The following is a 22,582-nucleotide window of genomic DNA, read 5'->3' on the forward strand; positions in this document are numbered from 1 at the left end:
TCTGAACGTGTCTTCAGTGCTGCTGGGTGTGTGCTGACAGATAAGCGCACGCGTCTGTCCAGTGACAATGTGGACAGACTGATGTTCATCAAAATGAACAAGTCATGGATCCAGAAGGAATTTACTACCCCTGTGTCATCCTGGGGAGAGTAAAGGCTTGTGGATTTGGAATGTGCTTGATGCAAATCAAAACATCCTGTTTGCAACTAGGGCCCAAGTGCTGCCACTCAAGGGGTGGGTGTGTGTGGGGCCCAATTTTTGGAAAAAAGGGAGACTCCGCTTGGAGTAACCCTTGCTTACATTGTTTTTAAAAGAAGCCAAGATGAACAGAGCTGGGATCAGGAAAGACTTTGCTACCTACCCCGGTGTCATCCTGGGGACGGTTAAAAATAGCGTATTTTTGAATGTGCTTGATGCAAATCTAGCTGTGAAGTGTATAACTAGGGCACAAGTGCTGCCACTGAATGGGTGGGTGTGTGTGGGGCCCAATTTTTGGAAAAAAGGGAGACTCCGCTTGGAGTCACCTTGCGGTGTTTTACATGATTTTAGAAGGGCGTGCCATGCCTATATCTGTGTGTCCTCCACTTTTTCCTTGTCCTGCTCTTTTGTTTTCGCATGAGTATATGTCCTTGTCACTTTCCCATGTGTTTGTGTTGTGTTGTGAGTTGTTTGTCACCTTTTGGACACCTTTGAGGGTGTTTTCTAGGTGTTTTTCTGTGTTTGTGAATGCCTGCCATTGTTTCCTATGCGGTTCGAGTTCGGTTCGTCGAACGTTCGACGAACCGAACGCGAACGGGACTTCCGTTCGACGAACCGACCTCGAGCCGAACCGCGACCGGTTCGCTCATCTCTACTTATGAGCCTCTCTCATCCTGTAGCATGCGCTCTCTCTCTCGCAGCCCCTCATAGAACTTCAATTTAGCAAGTGAGATTCTAGTTTGTTTGTCTCTCTACCTCAGCTATGTCTGTGTAACCACATCTCTGCATTCAATCTACCAGTTTGATTAAACATCATTCCTATTACTAAGTGTAGCGTTACTCCTGCAGTAGATTCTGGGTAGTGACACATTTCCGATGTTCCTCTACTATCCGCTCTTCTGTCTCAGCTGCTTCTGGGGTTTCCAGCTTTGCTCGCCCGTCCTCCTTCCTGCACACCCTGCTGCACTGGTCTACACTGATCCATGTGTTGTTCAGCAAGTCGAGCTCCGCTGCACCATCACATCCAGTCCGTGCTGTGCACCCAAACCTATGGCGGCGATAATCTTTCCCTCAGTTAAAGCCATAAGCAGGTCTATAGTAATCAGAGGGGTTAATGAATACAATGTATGTCTTTGTAAAGAGTTAAAGAATGGGTGTATTTGTAAAAGCAACAATTAATAATGCTAAATAAAACTTTAAAAAAACAACTAAATCTGGTTATTTCTGTTTCTTCATGTTGTTCTGGAATTGTTTAGAACAAAGACAGCTCAGATCATCCGGGAGCAGATCCAGAATAATGTGTGCTGAGACCAGACAGTGTAAAATATATCCCATCATACTGTATATAAAGAGGAGAGATGACGCCGGCAGCATAATGCCACTGATCCTACCAGCCGTCCTGTCACTGCTGCTGGCACAATAATGTCACTGATCCTACCAGCTATCCGTATCACTGCTGTCCTGCCTGCAGACAGTCGTGTGCTACTTTCAATGGTGGATACTTCTTCATCAGCTCCACATAAATCGTAAAAGGAGATGTTTCATTTCTTTATGATGTTGATTCTTCTGTGGCTTCCACTAACACAATCACTCTGTGATCTCACATTAAAAACAAAATATATTACAGATATAGAGAAAAATTACCAGGATGGAGACCTCATCATCGGGGGGCTGCTAAAAATTTATCAAGGGGTGATAGAGACAAGAAATCCAGCAGACAACTCCACAGATCTAAGATGTGCAGAGTAAGTCCTGATTTCATGTTTGTTTTATGAGCATGTGATGAGGATGATGTGAGTGCTGCAGACTTCGCTTCATGTGTGCATTGTGTGTATGTGATGAGGATGATGTGACTGCTGCAGACTTCACTTCATGTGTGTATTGTGTGTATGTGATGAGGATGGTGTGACTGCTGCAGACTTCGCTTCATGTGTGCATTGTGTGTATGTGATGAGGATGATGTGACTGCTGCAGACTTCACTTCATGTGTGTATTGTGTGTATGTGATGAGGATGGTGTGACTGCTGCAGACTTCACTTCATGTGTGTATTGTGTGTATGTGATGAGGATGGTGTGACTGCTGCATACTTCACTTCATGTGTGTATTGTGTGTATGTGATGAGGATGATGTGACTGCTGCAGACTTCACTTCATGTGTGTATTGTGTGTATGTGATGAGGATGGTGTTACTGCTGCAGACTTCCCTTCATGTGTGTATTGTGTGTATGTGATGAGGATGGTGTGACTGCTGCAGACTTCACTACATGTGTGTATTGTGTGTATGTGATGAGGATGGTGCGACTGCTGCAGACTTCACTTCATGTGTGTATTGTGTGTATGTGATGAGGATGGTGCGACTGCTGCAGACTTCACTTCATGTGTGTATTGTGTGTATGTGATGAGGATGGTGTGACTGCTGCAGACTTCACTTCATGTGTGTATTGTGTGTATGTGATGAGGATGATGTGACTGCTGCAGACTTCACTTCATGTGTGTATTGTGTGTATGTGATGAGGATGATGTGACTGCTGCAGACTTCACTTCATGTGTGTATTGTGTGTATGTGATGAGGATGGTGTGACTGCTGCAGACTTCACTTCATGTGTGTATTGTGTGTATGGGATGAGGATGGTGTGACTGCTGCAGACTTCACTTCATGTGTGTATTGTGTGTATGTGATGAGAATGGTGCGACTGCTGCAGACTTCACTTCATGCGTGTATTGTGTGTATGTGATGAGGATGGTGTGACTGCTGCAGACTTCACTTCATATGTGTATTGTGTGTTTGTGATGGGGATGGTGTGACTGCTGCAGACTTCACTTCATGTGTGTATTGTGTGTATGTGATGAGAATGGTGCGACTGCTGCAGACTTCACTTCATGTGTGTATTGTGTGTATGTGATGAGGATGGTGTGACTGCTGCAGACTTCACTTCATGTGTGTATTGTGTGTATGTGATGAGGGTGGTGCGACTGCTGCAGACTTCACTTCATGCGTGTATTGTGTGTATGTGATGAGGATGGTGTGACTGCTGCAGACATAACTTCAAGTGTGTATTGTGTATGTGATGAGGATGGTGCGACTGCTGCAGACTTCACTTCATGTGTGTATTCCGTGTATGTGATGAGGAAGGTGTGACTGCTGCAGACTTCACTTCATGTGTGTATTGTGTGTATGTGATGAGGATGGTGTGACTGCTGCAGACTTCGCTTCATGAGTCTATTGTCTGTATGTGATGAGGATGGTGCGACTGCTGCAGACTTCACTTCATGTGTGTATTGTGTGTATGTGATGAGGATGGGGCGACTGCTGCAGACTTTACTTCATGTGTATGTGATGAGGACGGTGTGACTGGTGCAGACTTCACTTCATGTGTGTATTGTGTGTATGTGATGAGGATGGTGGGACTGCTGCAGACTTTCCTTCATGTGTGTATTGTGTGTATGTGATGAGGATGGTGTGACTGCTGCAGACTTCACTTCATGTGTGTATTGTGTGTATATGATGAGGATGATGCGACTGCTGCAGCTTTCACTTCATGTATGTATTGTGTGTGTATATATGAGGATGGTGTGACTGCTGCAGAGTTCACTTCATGTGTGTATTGTGTGTATGTGATGAGGACGGTGTGACTGCTGCAGAGTTCACTTCATGTGTGTATTGTGTGTATGTGATGAGGACGGTGTGACTGCTGCAGACTTCACTTCATGTGTGTATTGTGTGTATGTGATGAGGATGGTGTGACTGCTGCAGACTTCACTTCATGTGTGTATTGTGTGTATATGATGAGGATGATGCGACTGCTGCAGCTTTCACTTCATGTATGTATTGTGTGTGTATATATGAGGATGGTGTGACTGCTGCAGAGTTCACTTCATGTGTGTATTGTGTGTATGTGATGAGGATGGTGTGACTGCTGCAGAGTTCACTTCATGTGTGTATTGTGTGTATGTGATGAGGACGGTGTGACTGCTGCAGACTTCACTTCATGTGTGTATTGTGTGTATGTGATGAGGATGGTGTGACTGCTGCAGACGTCACTTCATGTGTGTATTGTGTGTATGGGATGACGATGGTGCGACTGCTGCAGACTTCCCTTCTTGTGTGTATTGTGTGTATGTGATGAGGATGGTGTGACTGCTGCAGACTTCCCTTCATGTGTGTATTGTGTGTATGTGATGAGGATGGTGTGACTGCTGCAAACTTCCCTTCATGTGTGTATTGTGTGTATGTGATGAGGATGGTGCGACTGCTGCAGACTTCACTTCATGTGTGTATTGTGTGTATGTGATGAGGATGGTGCGACTGCTGCAGACTTCCCTTCATGTGTGTATTGTGTGTATGTGATGAGGATAGTGTGACTGCTGCAGACTTCACTTCATGTGTGTATTGTGCGTATGGGATGACGATGGTGCAACTGCTGCAGACTTCCCTTCTTGTGTGTATTGTGTGTATGTGATGAGGATAGTGTGACTGCTGCAGACTTCCCTTCATGTGTGTATTGTGTGTATGTGAGGAGGATGGTGCGACTGCTGCAGACTTCACTTCATGTGTGTATTGTGTGTATGTGATGAGGATGGTGCGACTGCTGCAGACTTCACTTCATATGTGTATTGTGTGTTTGTGATGGGGATGATGTGACTGCTGTAGACTTCACTTCATGTGTGTATTGTGTGTATGTGATGAGGATGGTGTGACTGCTGCAGACTTCACTTCCTGTGTGTATTGTGTGTATGTGATATGAATGGTGCGACTGCTGCAGACTTCACTTCATGTGTGTATTGTGTGTATGTGATGAGGATGGTGTGACTGCTGCAAACTTCACTTCATGTGTGTATTGTGTGTATGTGATGAGGAAGGTGTGACTGCTGCAGACTTCACTTCCTGTGTGTATTGTGTGTATGTGATATGAATGGTGCGACTGCTGCAGACTTCACTTCATGTGTGTATTGTGTGTATGTGATGAGGATGGTGTGACTGCTGCAAACTTCACTTCATGTGTGTATTGTGTGTATGTGATGAGGATGGTGCGACTGCTGCAGACTTTACTTCATGTGTGTATTCCGTGTATGTGATGAGGATGGTGCGACTGCTGCAGACTTCACTTCATGTGTGTATTGTGTGTATGTGATGAGGATGATGCGACTGCTGCAGACTTCACTTCATGTGTGTATTGTGTGTATGTGATGAGGATGATGTGACTGCAGCAGACTTCGCTTCATGGGTGTATTGTGTGTATGTGATGAGGATGGTGTGACTGCTGCAGACTTCACTTCATGTGTGTATTGTGTGTATGATGAGGATGGTGTGACTGCTGCAGACTTCACTTCATGTGTCTATTGTGTGTATGTGATGAGGATGGTGTAACTGCTGAAGACTTCACTTCATGTTTGTATTGTGTGTATGTGATGAGGATGGTGCGACTGCTGCAGACTTCACTTCATGTGCGTATTGTGTGTATGTGATGAGGATGGTGTGACTGCTGCATACTTCGCTTCATGAGTCTATTGTCTGTATGTGATGAGGATGGTGCGACTGCTGCAGACTTCACTTCATGTGTGTATTGTGTGTATGTGATGAGGATGGGGCGACTGCTGCAGACTTTCCTTCATGTGTGTATTGTGTGTATGTGATGTGGATGGTGGGACTGCTGCAGACTTTACTTCATGTGTATGTGATGAGGACGGTGTGACTGGTGCAGACTTCACTTCATGTGTGTATTGTGTGTATGTGATGAGGATGGTGGGACTGCTGCAGACTTCACTTCATGTGTGTATTGTGTGTATGTGATGAGGATGATGTGACTGCTGCAGACTTCGCTTCATGAGTCTATTGTCTGTATGTGATGAGGATGGTGCGACTGCTGCAGACTTCACTTCATGTGTGTATTGTGTGTATGTGATGAGGATGGGGCGACTGCTGCAGACTTTCCTTCATGTGTGTATTGTGTGTATGTGATGTGGATGGTGGGACTGCTGCAGACTTCACTTCATGTGTGTATTGTGTGTATGTGATGAGGATGGTGTGACTGCTGCAGACTTCACTTCATGTGTGTATTGTGTGTATGTGGTGAGGATGGTGTGACTGCTGCAGACTTCACTTCATGTGTGTATTGTGTGTATGTGATGAGGATGGTGTGACTGCTGCAGACTTCACTTCATGTGTGTATTGTGTGTATATGAGGATGGTGTGACTGCTGCAGACTTCACTTCATGTGTGTATTGTGTGTATGTGATGAGGATGGTGTGACTGCTGCAGACTTCACTTCATGTGTGTATTGTGTGTAAGTGATGAGGATGGTGTGACTGCTGCAGAGTTCACTTCATGTGTGTATTGTGTGTATGTGATGAGGATGGTGTGACTGCTGCAGACTTCACTTCATGTGTGTATTGTGTGTATGTGATGAGGATGGTGTGACTGCTGCAGAGTTCACTTCATGTGTGTATTGTGTGTATGTGATGAGGACGGTGTGACTGCTGCAGACTTAACTTCATGTGTGTATTGTGTGTATGTGATGAGGATGGCGTGACTGCTGCAGACTTCCCTTCATGTGTGTATTGTGTGCATGTGATGAGGACGGTGTGACTGCTGCAGACTTCACTTCATGTGTGTATTGTGCGTATGGGATGACGATGGTGCGACTGCTGCAGACTTCCCTTCTTGTGTGTATTGTGTGTATGTGATGAGGATGGTGTGACTGCTGCAGACTTCCCTTCATGTGTGTATTGTGTGTATGTGATGAGGATGGTGTGACTGCTGCAGACTTCCCTTCATGTGTGTATTGTGTGTATGTGATGAGGATGGTGCGACTGCTGCAGACTTCACTTCATGTGTGTATTGTGTGTATGTGATGAGGACGGTGTGACTGCTGCAGACTTCACTTCTTGTGTGTATTGTGTGTATGTGATGAGGATAGTGTGACTGCTGCAGACTTCCCTTCATGTGTGTATTGTGTGTATGTGATGAGGATGGTGCGACTGCTGCAGACTTCACTTCATGTGTGTATTGTGTGTATGTGATGAGGAAGGTGTGACTGCTGCAGACTTCACTTCATGTGTGTATTGTGTGTATATGAGGAAGGTGCGACTGCTGCAGACTTCACTTCATATGTGTATTGTGTGTTTGTGATGGGGATGGTGTGACTGCTGCAGACTTCACTTTATGTGTGTATTGTGTGTTTGTGATGAAGATGATGCGACTGCTGCAGACTTCACTTCATGTGTGTATTGTGTGTATATGATGAGGATGATGCGACTGCTGCAGCTTTCACTTCATGTGTGTATGGTGTGTATGTGGTGAGGATGGTGTGACTGCTGCAGACTTCACTTCATGTGTGTATTGTGTGTATGTGATGAGGATGGTGTGACTGCTGCAGACTTCACTTCATGTGTGTATTGTGTGTATGTGATGAGGATGGTGCAACTGCTGCAGACTTCACTTCATGTATGTATTGTGTGTGTATATATGAGGATGGTGTGACTGCTGCAGAGTTCACTTCATGTGTGTATTGTGTGTATGTGATGAGGACGGTGTGACTGCTGCAGACTTCACTTCATGTGTGTATTGTGTGTATGTGATGAGGATGGTGTGACTGCTGCAGAGTTCACTTCATGTGTGTATTGTGTGTACGTGATGAGGACGGTGTGACTGCTGCAGACTTCATTTCATGTGTGTATTGTGTGTATGTGATGAGGATGTTGTGACTGCTGCAGACGTCACTTCATGTGTGTATTGTGCGTATGGGATGACGATGGTGCGACTGCTGCAGACTTCCCTTCTTGTGTGTATTGTGTGTATGTGATGAGGATGGTGTGACTGCTGCAGACTTCCCTTCATGTGTGTATTGTGTGTATGTGATGAGGATGGTGCGACTGCTGCAGACTTCACTTCATGTGTGTATTGTGTGTATGTGATGAGGATGGTGCGACTGCTGCAGACTTCACTTCATGTGTGTATTATGTGTATGTGATGAGGATGGTGTGACTGCTGCAGACTTCACTTCATGTGTGTATTGTGTGTATGTGATGAGGAAGGTGTGACTGCTGCAGACTTCACTTAATGTGTATATTGTGTGTATGTGATGAGGATGGTGTGACTGCTGCAGACTTCAGTTCATGTGTGTATTCCGTGTATGTGCTGAGGAAGGTGTGACTGCTGCAGACTTCAGTTCATGTGTGTATTCCGTGTATGTGATGAGGAAGGTGTGACTGCTGCATACTTCACTTCATGTGTGTATTGTGTGTATGTGATGAGGATGATGCGACTGCTGCAGACTTCACTTCATGTGTGTATTGTGTGTATGATGAGGATGGTGTGACTGCTGCAGACTTCACTTCATGTGTCTATTGTGTGTATGTGATGAGGATGGTGTGACTGCTGCAGACTTCACTTCATGTGTGTATTGTGTGTATGTGATGAGGAAGGTGTGACTGCTGCAGACTTCACTTAATGTGTGTATTGTGTGTATATGAGGAAGGTGCGACTGCTGCAGACTTCACTTCATGTGTGTATTGTGTGTATGATGAGGATGGTGTGACTGCTGTAGACTTCACTTCATATGTGTATTGTGTGTTTGTGATGGGGATGGTGTGACTGCTGCAGACTTTACTTTATGTGTGTATTGTGTGTATGTGATGAAGATGATGCGACTGCTGCAGACTTCACTTCATGTGTGTATTGTTTGTATGTGATGAGGATGGTGCGACTGCTGCAGACTTCACTTCATGTGTGTATTGTTTGTATGTGATGAGGATGATGCGACTGCTGCAGACTTCACTTCATGTGTGTATTGTGTGTATGATGAGGATGGTGTGACTGCTGCAGACTTCACTTCATGTGTCTATTGTGTGTATGTGATGAGGATGGTGTGACTGCTGCAGACTTCACTTTATGTGTGTATTGTGTGTATGTGATGAGGATGGTGTGACTGCTGCAGACTTCACTTCATGTGCGTATTGTGTGTATGTGATGAGGATGGTGTGACTGCTGCAGACTTCACTTCATGTGTGTATTGTGTGTATATGATGAAGATGGTGTGACTGCTGCAGACTTCACTTCATGTGTGTATTGTGTGTATGTGATGAGGATGGTGCGACTGCTGCAGACTACACTTCATGTGTGTATTGTGTGTATGTGATGACGATGGTGCGACTGCTGCAGACTTCACTTCATGTGCGTATTGTGTGTATGTGATGAGGATGGTGTGACTGCTGCAGACTTCACTTCATGTGTGTATTGTGTGTATATGATGAAGATGGTGCGACTGCTGCAGACTACACTTCATGTGTGTATTGTGTGTATGTGATGAGGATGATGTGACTGCTGCAGACTTCACTTCATGTGTGTATTGTGTGTATGTGATGAGGATGGTGCGACTGCTGCAGACTTCTCTTCATGTGTGTATTGTGCGTATGTGATGAGGATGGTGTGACTGCTGCAGATTTCCCTTCATGTGTGTATTGTGTGTATGTGATGAGGATGGTGTGACTGCTGCAGACTTCACTTCATGTGTGTATTGTGTGTATGTGATGAGGATGGTGTGACTGCTGCAGACTTCACTTCATGTGTATATTGTGTGTATGTGATGTGGATGGTGCGACTGCTGCAGACATCACTTCATGTGTGTATTGTGTGTATGTGATGAGGATGGTGTGACTGCTGCAGACTTCACTTCATGTGTGTATTGTGTGTATGTGATGAGGATGGTGCGACTGCTGCAGACTTCACTTCATGTGTGTATTGTGTGTATGTGATGAGGATGGTGTGACTGCTGCAGACTTCACTTCATGTGTGTATTGTGTGTATGTGATGAGGATGGGGTGACTGCTGCAGACTTCACTTCATGTGTGTATTGTGTGTATGTGATGAGGATGGTGTGACTGCTGCAGACTTCACTTCATGTGTGTATTGTGTGTATGTGATGAGGAATGTGCGACTGCTGCAGACTTCTCTTCATGTGTGTATTGTGTGTATGTGATGAGGATGGTGCGACTGCTGCAGACTTCACTTCATTTGTGTATTGTGTGTATGTGATGAGAATGGTGTGACTGCTGCATTCTTCACTTCATGTGTGTATTGTGTGTATGTGATGAGGATGGTGCGACTGCTGCAGACTTCTCTTCATGTGTGTATTGTGTGTATGTGATGAGGATGGTGTGACTGCTGCAGACGTCACTTCATGTGTGTATTGTGTATATGTGATGAGGATGGTGCGACTACTGCAGACTTCACTTCATGTGTGTATTGTGTGTATGTGATGAGGAATGTGCGACTGCTGCAGACTTCTCTTCATGTGTGTATTGTGTGTATGTGATGAGCATGGTGTGACTGCTGCAGACTTCACTTCATGTGTGTATTGTGTGTATGTGATGAGGAATGTGCGACTGCTGCAGACATCACTTCATGTGTGTATTGTGTGTATGTGATGAGGATGGTGTGACTGCTGCAGACTTCACTTCATGTGTGTATTGTGTGTATGTGATGAGGATGGTGCGACTGCTGCAGACTTCACTTCATGTGTGTATTGTGTGTATGTGATGAGGATGGTGTGACTGCTGCAGACTTCACTTCATGTGTGTATTGTGTGTATGTGATGAGGATGGGGTGACTGCTGCAGACTTCACTTCATGTGTGTATTGTGTGTATGTGATGAGGATGGTGTGACTGCTGCAGACTTCACTTCATGTGTGTATTGTGTGTATGTGATGAGGAATGTGCGACTGCTGCAGACTTCTCTTCATGTGTGTATTGTGTGTATGTGATGAGGATGGTGCGACTGCTGCAGACTTCACTTCATTTGTGTATTGTGTGTATGTGATGAGAATGGTGTGACTGCTGCATTCTTCACTTCATGTGTGTATTGTGTGTATGTGATGAGGATGGTGCGACTGCTGCAGACTTCTCTTCATGTGTGTATTGTGTGTATGTGATGAGGATGGTGTGACTGCTGCAGACGTCACTTCATGTGTGTATTGTGTATATGTGATGAGGATGGTGCGACTACTGCAGACTTCACTTCATGTGTGTATTGTGTGTATGTGATGAGGAATGTGTGACTGCTGCAGACTTCACTTCATGTGTGTATTGTGTGTATGTGATGAGGATGGTGCGACTACTGCAGACTTCACTTCATGTGTGTATTGTGTGTATGTGATGAGGATGGTGTGACTGCTGCAGACTTCACTTCATGTGTGTATTGTGTGTATGTGATCAGGATGGTGTGACTGCTGCAGACTTCACTTCATGTGTGTATTGTGTGTATGTGATGAGGATGGTGTGACTGCTGCAGACTTCACTTCATGTGTGTATTGTGTGTATGTGATGAGGATGGTGCGACTACTGCAGACTTCACTTCATGTGTGTATTGTGTGTATGTGCTGAGGATGGTGTGACTGCTGCAGACTTCACTTCATTTGTGTATTGTGTGTATGTGATGAGAATGGTGTGACTGCTGCATTCTTCACTTCATGTGTGTATTGTGTGTATGTGATGAGGATGGTGCGACTGCTGCAGACGTCACTTCATGTGTGTATTGTGTGTATGTGATGAGGATGGTGTGACTGCTGCAGACTTCACTTCATGTGTGTATTGTGTGTATGTGATGAGGATGGTGTGACTGCTGCAGACTTCACTTCATGTGTAAAAGCAAAATATGTTTCCGCTCACCCTCACTTCACGTTTCCACTGATTTCAATTAAAGCCAAGCGGTGCGTGGATGTCAGGACATCGGGGATTCATTGAGCAATCACAAATACAAAAAAAAGAGTTTATCCAGCAGCTCATCCGGCATTTGCTTAAATCTTGATAATTTATTGAAAAGTCCCTTAAAACCTAGGGTTTAAAACCCAGCAATCCGTGGTTCACGTACGCGTTTCAGATAAGGGTGTCCTTACTCAGGGCAGGTAGCAATGAAATGAGAAACCCATTGAAACTAACAGGAAATCCCTGTGCAGAAATTACATCATGATTCCCAATGGCAAATATATTGGACAGGAAAAAAATTCTCTTCCTTTTCCTCTTTCTTTTCCTTTTTTATAGCATATATAAGATATTAATTATGAAAAAATACTTTTGCATAGTGTTGTAAAATCATACAAAACTGGAATGTGTAATGAAATGGTACAATTTGATTCCAATGGGGAAATGTCATTTTTATGAATGATTTTTTATTAATTTTAATATTTGTTTTCTTTCAGTTAATTTTTAATATAGGAGAGCTCTGATTTTATGCTCCTACCAGCCGAGTGTCTGGTACTTAATCTCTCCGTGCACTTGTATCTCCTCTATGTATAAAGTGCTGCAATACGCCCGAGGGGCGCCATGTGCCCTTACTGCCGGCATGGAAAATGTGCTCTGCCATGTGTCTTCTCAGTGCCCTTGTATCTCCTCTGTGTATAAAGTGCTGCGATACGCCCGAGGGGCGCCATGTGCCCTTACTGCCGGCATGGAAAGTGTGCTCTGCCATGTGTCTTCTCAGTGCCCTTGTATCTCCTCTGTGTATAAAGTGCTGCGATACGCCCGAGGGGCGCCATGTGCCCTTACTGCCGGCATGGAAAGTGTGCTCTGCCATGTGTCTTCTCAGTGCCCTTGTATCTCCTCTATGTATAAAGTGCTGCGATACGCCCGAGGGGCGCCATGTGCCCTTACTGCCGGCATGGAAAGTGTGCTCTGCCATGTGTCTTCTCAGTGCCCTTGTATCTCCTCTGTGTATAAAGTGCTGCAATACGCCCGAGGGGCGCCATGTGCCCTTACTGCCGGCATGGAAAGTGTGCTCTGCCATGTGTCTTCTCAGTGCCCTTGTATCTCCTCTGTGTATAAAGTGCTGTGATACGCCCGAGGGGCGCCATGTGCCCTTACTGCCGGCATGGAAAGTGTGCTCTGCCATGTGTCTTCTCAGTGCCCTTGTATCTTCTCTATGTATAAAGTGCTGCGATACGTCCGAGGGGCGCCATGTGCCCTTACTGCCGGCATGGAAAGTGTGCTCTGCCATGTGTCTTCTCAGTGCACTTGTATCTTCTCTATGTATAAAGTGCTGCGATACGCCCGAGGGGCGCCATGTGCTCTTACTGCCGGCATGGAAAGTGTGCTCTGCCATGTGTCTTCTCAGTGCCCTTGTATCTCCTCTGTGTATAAAGTGCTGCGATACACCCGAGGGGCGCCATGTGCCCTTACTGCCGGCATGGAAAGTGTGCTCTGCCATGTGTCTTCTCAGTGCCCTTGTATCTTCTCTATGTATAAAGTGCTGCGATACGCCCGAGGGGCGCCATGCGCCCTTACTGCCGGCATGGAAAGTGTGCTCTGCCATGTGTCTTCTCAGTGCCCTTGTATCTCCTCTGTGTATAAAGTGCTGCGATACGCCCGAGGGGCGCCATGTGCCCTTACTGCCGGCATGGAAAGTGTGCTCTGCCATGTGTCTTCTCAGTGCCCTTGTGGCCGATCCACATACCAAATATGACATATATCACAGGAGACAAGGTAGATACTAATTTTTTCTAGTGTTTTCTGAGATAGGTAACATTTTCCTTCTCCAGGATCGGGGGCAGGTGATAATGTGTTATTTTGCGTCCTGAGCTGACATTGGAATGACACCATTTGGGGTTGGATGTGATGTTCTGATGCCTCTTATTGCATTTTCTTGCTATGTTGTGGCTGCCAAAAAATCTAATTTTGGCGTTTTGATTGTTTTCTCGCTACGCCCTTTACTGATCGGATTAAGGCTATGTGCGCACGTCTGCGTTCTGGTTGTCAAATAAAATACAGCATTTTGTCACTGCATGTGCATTTCAAAGCGCAGCCTAAAAGCTGCATTTTGGATGTATTTTGAGTGCAGAATGGATGCAGAATTCCTGCGCTCTGAATGCTTGCTCTGCCATAGACAGTGGGAAACGCATTGAAAAACGCACAAGTGACATGTTGCTTTTTTTTTTAAAACGCCTCCTTTGTCAAATATTTTGCATCCAAATGCTGCGTTTAAAAATGCAACGTGCACATGGAATTAGCTAAATTCTCATAGACTTTGCTGGAGAAGCAGAAAGCATGCATTTACACTGCAGTTTAAAACGCTGCGGAAACGCATGCAAAACGCACACGTGCGCACACTGCCTAATTCTCCAGTTCACGCAGATTTTCATGGGAAATTCAATCCACAAATTCATTCTCTTTGAAACAAATATCCCTTATTATGCTTTTGGGGCTGCAGAAACCTCAGAACATAATAACGGATCACCTCCCCAGCCCCTCCACTTCTCATAGTCACTCGTCACCTCCCCAGCCCCTCCACTTCTCATAGTCACCCATCACCTCCCCAGCCCCTCCGCTTCTCATAGTCACCCATCACCTCCCCAGCCCCTCCGCTTCTCATAGTCACCCGTCACCTCCCCAGCCCCTCCACTTCTCATAGTCACTCGTCACCTCCCCAGCCCCTCCACTTCTCATAGTCACCCATCACCTCCCCAGCCCCTCCGCTTCTCATAGTCACCTGTCACCTCCCCAGCCCCTCCACTTCTCATAGTCACCCATCACCTCCCCAGCCCCTCCGCTTCTCATAGTCACCCATCACCTCCCCAGCCCCTCCGCTTCTCATAGTCACCCGTCACCTCCCCAGCCCCTCCACTTCTCATAGTCACTCGTCACCTCCCCAGCCCCTCCACTTCTCATAGTCACCCATCACCTCCCCAGCCCCTCCGCTTCTCATAGTCACCCATCACCTCCCCAGCCCCTCCGCTTCTCATAGTCACCCATCACCTCTCCAGCCACTCCGCTTCTCATAGTCACCCATCACCTCTCCAGCCCCTCCGCTTCTCATAGTCACCCATCACCTCTGCAACCCCTCCGCTTTTCATAGTCACCCGCCACCTCCCCAGCCCCTCCGCTTCTCAGTCACCCATCACCTCCCCAGCCCCTCCACTTCTCATAGTCACTCGTCACCTCCCCAGCCCCTCCACTTTCATAGTCACCCATCACCTCTCCAGCCCCTCCGCTTCTCATAGTCACCCATCACCTCCCCAGCCCCTCCGCTTCTCATAGTCACCCATCACCTCTCCAGCCACTCCGCTTCTCATAGTCACCCATCACCTCTCCAGCCCCTCCGCTTCTCATAGTCACCCATCACCTCTGCAACCCCTCCGCTTTTCATAGTCACCCGCCACCTCCCCAGCCCCTCCGCTTCTCAGTCACCCATCACCTCCCCAGCCCCTCCGCTTTTCATAGTCACAGGTCACCTCTCCAGCCCCTCCGCTTCTCAGTCACCCATCACCTCCCCAGCCCCTCCGCTTCTCATAGTCGCCTGTCATCTCTCAAGCCCCTCTGCTTCTCATAGTCACCCGTGATCTCCCCAGCCCCTCCGCTTCTCATAGTCACCCATCACCTCCCCAGCCCCTCCGCTTCTCATAGTCACCCGTCAATTCTCAAGCCCCTCCGCTTCTCATAGTCACCCGTGATCTCCCCAGCCCCTCTGCTTCTCATAGTCAGCCGTCACCTCTCCAGCCCCTCCGCTTCTCATAGTCACCTGTCATCTCTCCAGCCCCTCCACTCCTCAGTCACGCGTCATCTCTCCAGCTCCTCCGCTTTTCATAGTCACCTGTAACCTCCCCAGCCCCTCAGATTCTCATAGTCACCCATCACCTCTCCAGCCCCTACGCTTCTCATAGTCAACCAACACCTCTCCAGCCCCTACGCTTCTCATAGTCAACCAACACCTCTCCAGCCCCTCCGTTTCTCATAGTCACCAATCTGTTCCTCATCACATCTTCAGATCATCGCCGCTCATGCTCATATGTCCGGACTTCTCACTGGACCAGGAGACCTGAGTGTGATTATTCCAGGAGGTTCTGCGCAAGCATGGGATGTGACCATTGCAGGATTTTAGGGTGAGTGGCAGTGATATGAAGATGTGCTGAGTAGAGATGAGCGAACCGGCCGTGGTTCAGCTCGAGTTCGGTTCGCCGAACGGAGGTCTCGTTCGAGTTCGGTTCGGCGAACCGAACTCGAACCAATAGGATATAATGGGAGGCAATCACAAACAAATAAAAACGCATTATAAATGTACACATACAGTTAATAAACATTGCCATAACACTTACCGGTCCCCGCGATCCCTCCTGCACTCTGTCTCCTGCCGCTATTCCATCCGATGATCGCTGAATCCTCCCGGTGACCAGCACTGCCAGCAGAGATGCAGGACCTATCATGACGTCAAAATAGCCATGTGACCAGTCACGTGGCTATTATCTCATTGGCTACAGACTGGTCACATGGCTTTGACGTCATGTCCTGTCCTAGGTCCTTTCATTGCACTCTCCGGTACACGGTGCACATTTGTGTACCGCCGTGTACCGGCGACATGCTCTAGCACACGGTCGACTCCCTGTTCCGTTAGGGACCGGCTGACACAGCCGGTCATTAACGAAGATCACCGTTGCCATAGCAACGCAGTTAGCGGTGACGTCACCGCTAACCGCGGCTCCGGGAATCACATGACGGAGCACCGTTGCTATGGTAACGCGTCTGTCAGCGTTACCGCTGTTACCGCTAACAGCTAGCAGCACTGATCTCTCACAGAGTGAAGGCTGCACGGGAAGCAGCGTCTTCCCCCATGCAGCAGTGATGGAGCAGAGCTGCATTTGTTGAACGAGAAAGACAGAAGACCGTGGATCGTGGAGGGCTGACAGGGGGTAATAAAGATGGAGTCTCTAATGTGTCTGTGTATTTATTTCTATTTAAGTATTTTTACTCTGTGTGGTGTTTTTTTTAACCCTTTATTGGAGATTCTTAAATGGTCGGGTCAAACGTGCCTGACATTAAGAATCTCTGGCTTAATACTAGCTAGTAAAACAAAGCTAATATTAACTCATTATTACCCAACATGCCACCCGGCTTCAGGGCTGTTGGAAGAGTTGGATACAGCGCCAGATGATGGCACTTCTACGAAAGCGCCATTTTCTGGGGCGGCTGCGGACTGCAGAAACCTCGGGCTAACCTGTGCTGCGGATTCCAATCCCCAGCTGCCTAGTTGTACCTGGATGGACACATAAATGGGGCGAAGCCCACGTCATTTGTTTTTTAATTATTTCATGAAATAAGTGAAATAATTAAAAAAAACGGACTTCCCTATATTTTTGGTTCCCAGCCGGGTACAAATAGGCAACTGGGGGTGGGAGGCAGCCCGTGGCTGCCTGCTGTACCTGGCTAGCATACAAAAATATGGCGAAGCCCATGTCATTTTTTTGGTGGGCAAACAACTTCTGCATACAGTCCTGGATGGAGTATGCTGAGCCTTGTAGTTCTGCAGCTGCTGTCTGCTCTTCTCCATACAGACAGACAGCAGCTGCAGAGCTACAAGGCTCAGGATACTCCAACCAGGACTGTATGCAGAAGTTTTTTGCCCCCTGAAAAAATTATGTGGGCTTCGCCATATTTTTGTATGCTAGCCAGGTACAGCAGGCAGTTACGGCTGTCCCCAACCCCCAGTTGCCCATTTGTACCCGGCTGGGAACCAAAAATAAAAGGGAAGCCCTTATTTTATTATTTCATGAATTTCATGAAATAATTAGAAAACAAATGACGTAGGCTTCGCCCCATTTTTGTGTCCAGCCAGGTACAACTAGGCAGCTGGAGATTGGAATCCGCAGCACAGGTTGGCCTGAGCTTTCTGGGCCCCACTGCTGCGAATTGCAGTCTGCAGCCGCCTCAGAAAATGGCATTTTCATAGAAGCGCCATCCTCTGGCGCTGTATCCAACTCTTCCAGCACCTGCCTGCTATACCTGGCTAGCATACAAAAATATGGCGAAGCTCACGTCCTTTTTTGTAGTTTTTTTGGCAAAAAAAATAAAAAATGCTTCCCTGGATTTTCCATTGCCAGTGAAGGTAACACCAAGCAGTGGGGGTTAGCAGCCAGTAGCTGCTTGGATTACCCTTAGCTAGCAATACAAAAAATGCAGCGGGAGCCCATATATATTTTTTTTAATTATTTATTTAAATAACTAAAAATAAAATGGGCTTCCCTGTATTTTGATTGCTGGACATCACAGTGCTGTAAAAATAAATCTTTAAAAAAAAAATGACGTAGTGCTCCACGGTATTTTTGATTCTCAGCGCAGATAAAGCAGACAGCTATGGGTTGCCACCCCCATCTGCCTGCCGTTACCTTGGTTGGCAATCAAAATACAGGGAAGCCCATTAATTTTTTCTATTTAAAAAATAGTTAAAAAAAAAAATGACGTTGGGTCCCCCCATTTTTGATAGTCAGCTAGGGTAAAGCAGACGGCTGTAGCCTGAAAACCACAGCTGGCAGCTTTACCGTGGTTGGGGATCCAATGTGGAAGTCCCCCCAGGCTCTTTTTTTTCTCAATTTAAGTGTTTTATTGGTTTTCATGAAAAAAAGGACAACAAAACGGATCATGTCATACAGATACATATTGCATAACAACTATGAGAACCAGGACCATGAGGTCCAACAGGTGAAGGAAAGAAGGGGAGAGAGGGGGCTGGAGGGCAATGCACATAGGCGCTATTGTGACAATTATCCACTACAACACCTAGAGAAGCTCTTGGCGCACAGAGTCCCCCTTCCACCCATCTCTCACTCTCCTAAAGGAAACTTACCATAAAAGAAACTCCTAAAAAGAAAGGTCAGAAAGTGGAAAGAGAAAGGGAAGAAGACAGAAAGGGAGAAAGAGTATCGAAAGAGGGTGCCATGGGGCCTTCACCTGCCCGCCATGTTTATGTAAGGAGGTAAAAGGTTCCGATCAAAAAGGGGATTTGGGTCATGTCATGGGTTTGAGCCAGATCCTGCCAAATAAGACTCCCAGTGGGACCATTTTGTGACCACAGACTCTGCATCCCCCCGCGACTGGGCTAGGACCCTCTCCATCCGGTATATTGCATTCACCTCGTCAGTCCACTCTTTTAGGGTTGGAGAGTCTGCCTTCTTCCAGTGACGGGGTATAACCGTCTTGGCCGCCTGTAGGAGGTGTCGCAGAACAGATTTTTTGTACGCAGCCTGCGGCATAGGGAACATGTAAAGCAGAACTGCCTCAGGGTGTCTAGGCACGGTCACTCCTGAAACCTCTTTGATCGCCTCTAGCACCCCCTCCCAAAAGGACTGTAAGGCTAAGCACGACCACCATATTCTTTTTTTTATAAATTATTTTATAAATATTAATTACACAAAAAAAGTAGGGTCCCCCCCCAAATTGGATCACCAGCCAAGGTAAAGCGGACAGCTGTGGTCTGGTATTCTCAGGGTGGGAAGGTCCATAGTTATTGGGCATTCACAGCCTAAAAATAGCAGGCCGCAGGCACCCCAAACGTGGCGCATCCACTAGATGCGCCAATCCTGGCGCTTCACCCCAGCTCATCCCGTGCCCTGGTGCAGTGGCAAACGGGGTAATAAATCGGGTTGATACTAGCTGTAAAGTCACCTGAGATCAAGCCCAGCAGTTTGTGATGTCATGGCGTCTATTAGATACCCAACATCATAAACTATCAGTACTAACAAAAACAAAAAATCGACAAAAGAAATTTGAAAAAACAGTCCCCAAAACATTTCCTCTTTCACCAATTTATTGTAAGAAAAAAAATAAAATAAAGGGGTCCCACGACGACTCTGGACCCTCTACAATATGGGGGGGGGGGGGGGGGGACACTCAGGGAACGTATCCCCCATTTTCTAGGAGAGCAGACCCTTCATGTGAGAAGTGTGGGTGCAATGAATCTGCACTCACTCTCCCCGGGTCCACAGCAGCAGAGTCCATGTCGTAATGGTTGCTACCAAAGCTACAATGCCCTGCTCATGAGGTAAGGGCATGGCTTATCAGGAGAACTATTCTACATTTCCAAATATTGGTATTTGCTGATATTATTGCTATTCCACCTACTATATATTGGGGATAGGATCTTGGAGATGGAATACCCCTTTAAGTCCAGTTATCCAGCTGAATGAATACTAAACAACAGAGCTCGCTATTTAGATGTGTTTTCTTGTGGCGTATAACGGACTCTCATGTTTGGTAGTCGTTCAGCAGGGAAACTATAAAAGCAAATCCCTCCATTTGGAAATGTAGTATAGCTCTCCTGATCAATTATGTTCCTTACCTTATGAGCAGGGCATTGCGGTAATAATAATAATTTATTCATTTATATAGCGTTATTAAATTCCATAGCGCTGTATGTCTTTGGAGTGTGGGAGGAAACCGGAGTACCCGGAGGAAACCCACACAAACACGGGGAGAACATACAAACTCCTTGCTGATGGTGTCCTTGGTGAGAATTGAACCCAGGACCTCAGCGCTGCAAGACTGCAGTGCTAACCACTGAGCCACCGTGCCGCCCATTTAGCTTACAGATGCATAACCACCACTCACTGTGTCTGAACACAGGAAGCTGAGCTGACAGCCGCTCTGTGCAAGCGGCAGCGTCTATTGTGAAGGAGAGGGCCGTGGGGGGGGGGATCAACGCTGCACAGGTGCCGTGGGACACCGGGGAATACCGGTTGGGTTATAGGGGGTGACCTGGCAGGGCCTGGGGAGGAGTTTTCTGTCGCATGTGTCATGGCACATGCGACAGAAATCAGAGAAGTAGAGTGAATGCGGCCGGCGCGCTGCTGTGCGCGCGGTCATCTTGGATTTCTGGGAGGGCATCAGGGGGGGCACTTTGGCGACACCGGGGGACCGGAGGGGACCAGGGAGGAGATTTATCATGTTTGTTCATGCCAGATGGGAGATAAATAATTTTTTACCGGCGCTGTCATTTACTGTAACGTGATCATCGGTGTACGGTGTATACTGATGATCACGTGAGCGGGGACCGGAAAAAACGTCCTGAATCATGATCTCCAGGGTCTCAGCTAGCCCTGAAACCCCGGAGATTTTCTGACGCTGGGGGGTGCTATTCACTTATTTCTGCCTGCTGTTTATAAACGGCAGACCAGAATAAGGCTACATTCACACGACCGATCCATTTTTGCGGTCTGCAAAAAACAGTCCGTTTTTTTTCACGGGTGCATCCGTGTGGCATCCGTTTCCGTTCCGTAGACGGTCCGTATGTCATCTGTTTGTCATCCGTGTGCCTTCCGTTTTTTTTGTGTACTGCAAAAATACTGAAGGAGGGAAAATACATAAATTTACCCAGGATCCATAGCTTCATCCACATGAGGCGGTCACATGTTCACTCCAGTGCCATTTTCTACTGCTTTTCACAGCGTAGAGCGCTCTGGTGATTTTCTTGTGCTTGTGCACTTCATATCAGTCTTTTCTGTCATTATAATGGCAGAAAGACACATAATGTCCCACTCTCCTGCATTTTGTAATTTTGCACCCTTTGGTGCCTTTCATGTGGCACTAAGGGGTGCTTAGCTTTGTATTTAGCCAAAAAAATGAAAAAAAAAATGACGTAGGGTTTCCCCTATTTTTGTAGCCAGCAAGGGTAAAGCAGACGGCTGCAGCCTGCAGCCCACAGCTGGCAACCTCACCTTGGCGGCTGGTAATCCAAAACTGAGGGCACCCCACGTTGTTATTTTAAATTAAATAAATAATTTAAAAAAAAACACGTAGGGGTCCCCCCAAAATTGGATCACCAGCCAAGGTAAAGCAGACAGCTGGGGTCTAATATTCTCAGACTAGGGAGGTCCATGGTTATTGGACTCTCCAAAGCCTAAAAATAGCAGGCCGCAGCCGCCCCAGAAGTGGCGCATCCATTAGATGTGCCAATCCTGGAGCTTCGCCCCAGCTCATCTCGTGCCCTGGTGCGGTGGCAAACGGGGTAATATATGGGGTTAATACCAGATGTGTAATGTCACCTGGCATCAAGCCCTGGGGTTGGTGAGGTCAGGCACCTATCAGATACCAGACATCACCAACCCAGTCAGTAATAAAAAAAAAAAAAATAGACGACAAACACATTTTTATTTGAAAAAACACTCCCCAATACATTCCCTCTTTAACCAATTTGTTAGAAAGAAAAACAAATCCAGGTCTGGTGTAATCCAAGGGGTTGCCATGACGATCCACACTGTCCCAGTCAATGAAGAGCAGGATGTTCCCCATTGGCAGGGAGAGCCGTGCAGTGACCTGAGCTAACATCAATGGGTCAGCCCAGGTCACTGCAGGGCATGACAAGTGCTGATGTCAGCGGGGTACATTACCTGCACTGATCTCCTGCACTGCTGACAGCACCTGTCACCGAGTTCAATGACCGCCGCCTTCACAGCCAAGTATCGCGAGCGGCCCGTGACGTCACCGCTAGTCAGTCTCGGGTCGGAAGCGAGAGAAGGTGATGTGACAAGCGGCGGCCATGGAGGACAGTGACAGCGCTGAGGTCGGGACTTCATCACCGCAGGTAAGCCGAGCGGAACCATGTGTGCAGAGTGCAAGTGGGCGGAGCCATGT

General features: G+C 47.0%; 1 protein-coding gene across 1 annotated transcript in view; it reads left to right on the forward strand.

Annotated features, from left to right (window-relative positions):
• The first annotated feature begins 1,685 nt into the window (after positions 1–1,685).
• The window catches only part of LOC142248574 (uncharacterized), a 173,574-nt gene continuing 152,677 nt past the window's right edge, over positions 1,686–22,582 (forward strand). The window contains 1 exon segment of the mRNA XM_075320056.1: positions 1,686–1,943. Within this exon segment, the coding sequence (XP_075176171.1) occupies positions 1,935–1,943 (9 nt within the window). The 5' untranslated portion in view covers positions 1,686–1,934.

The sequence above is a fragment of the Anomaloglossus baeobatrachus genome, chromosome 1, assembly GCF_048569485.1.
Source record: "Anomaloglossus baeobatrachus isolate aAnoBae1 chromosome 1, aAnoBae1.hap1, whole genome shotgun sequence".
Lineage (NCBI taxonomy): Eukaryota > Metazoa > Chordata > Amphibia > Anura > Aromobatidae > Anomaloglossus > Anomaloglossus baeobatrachus.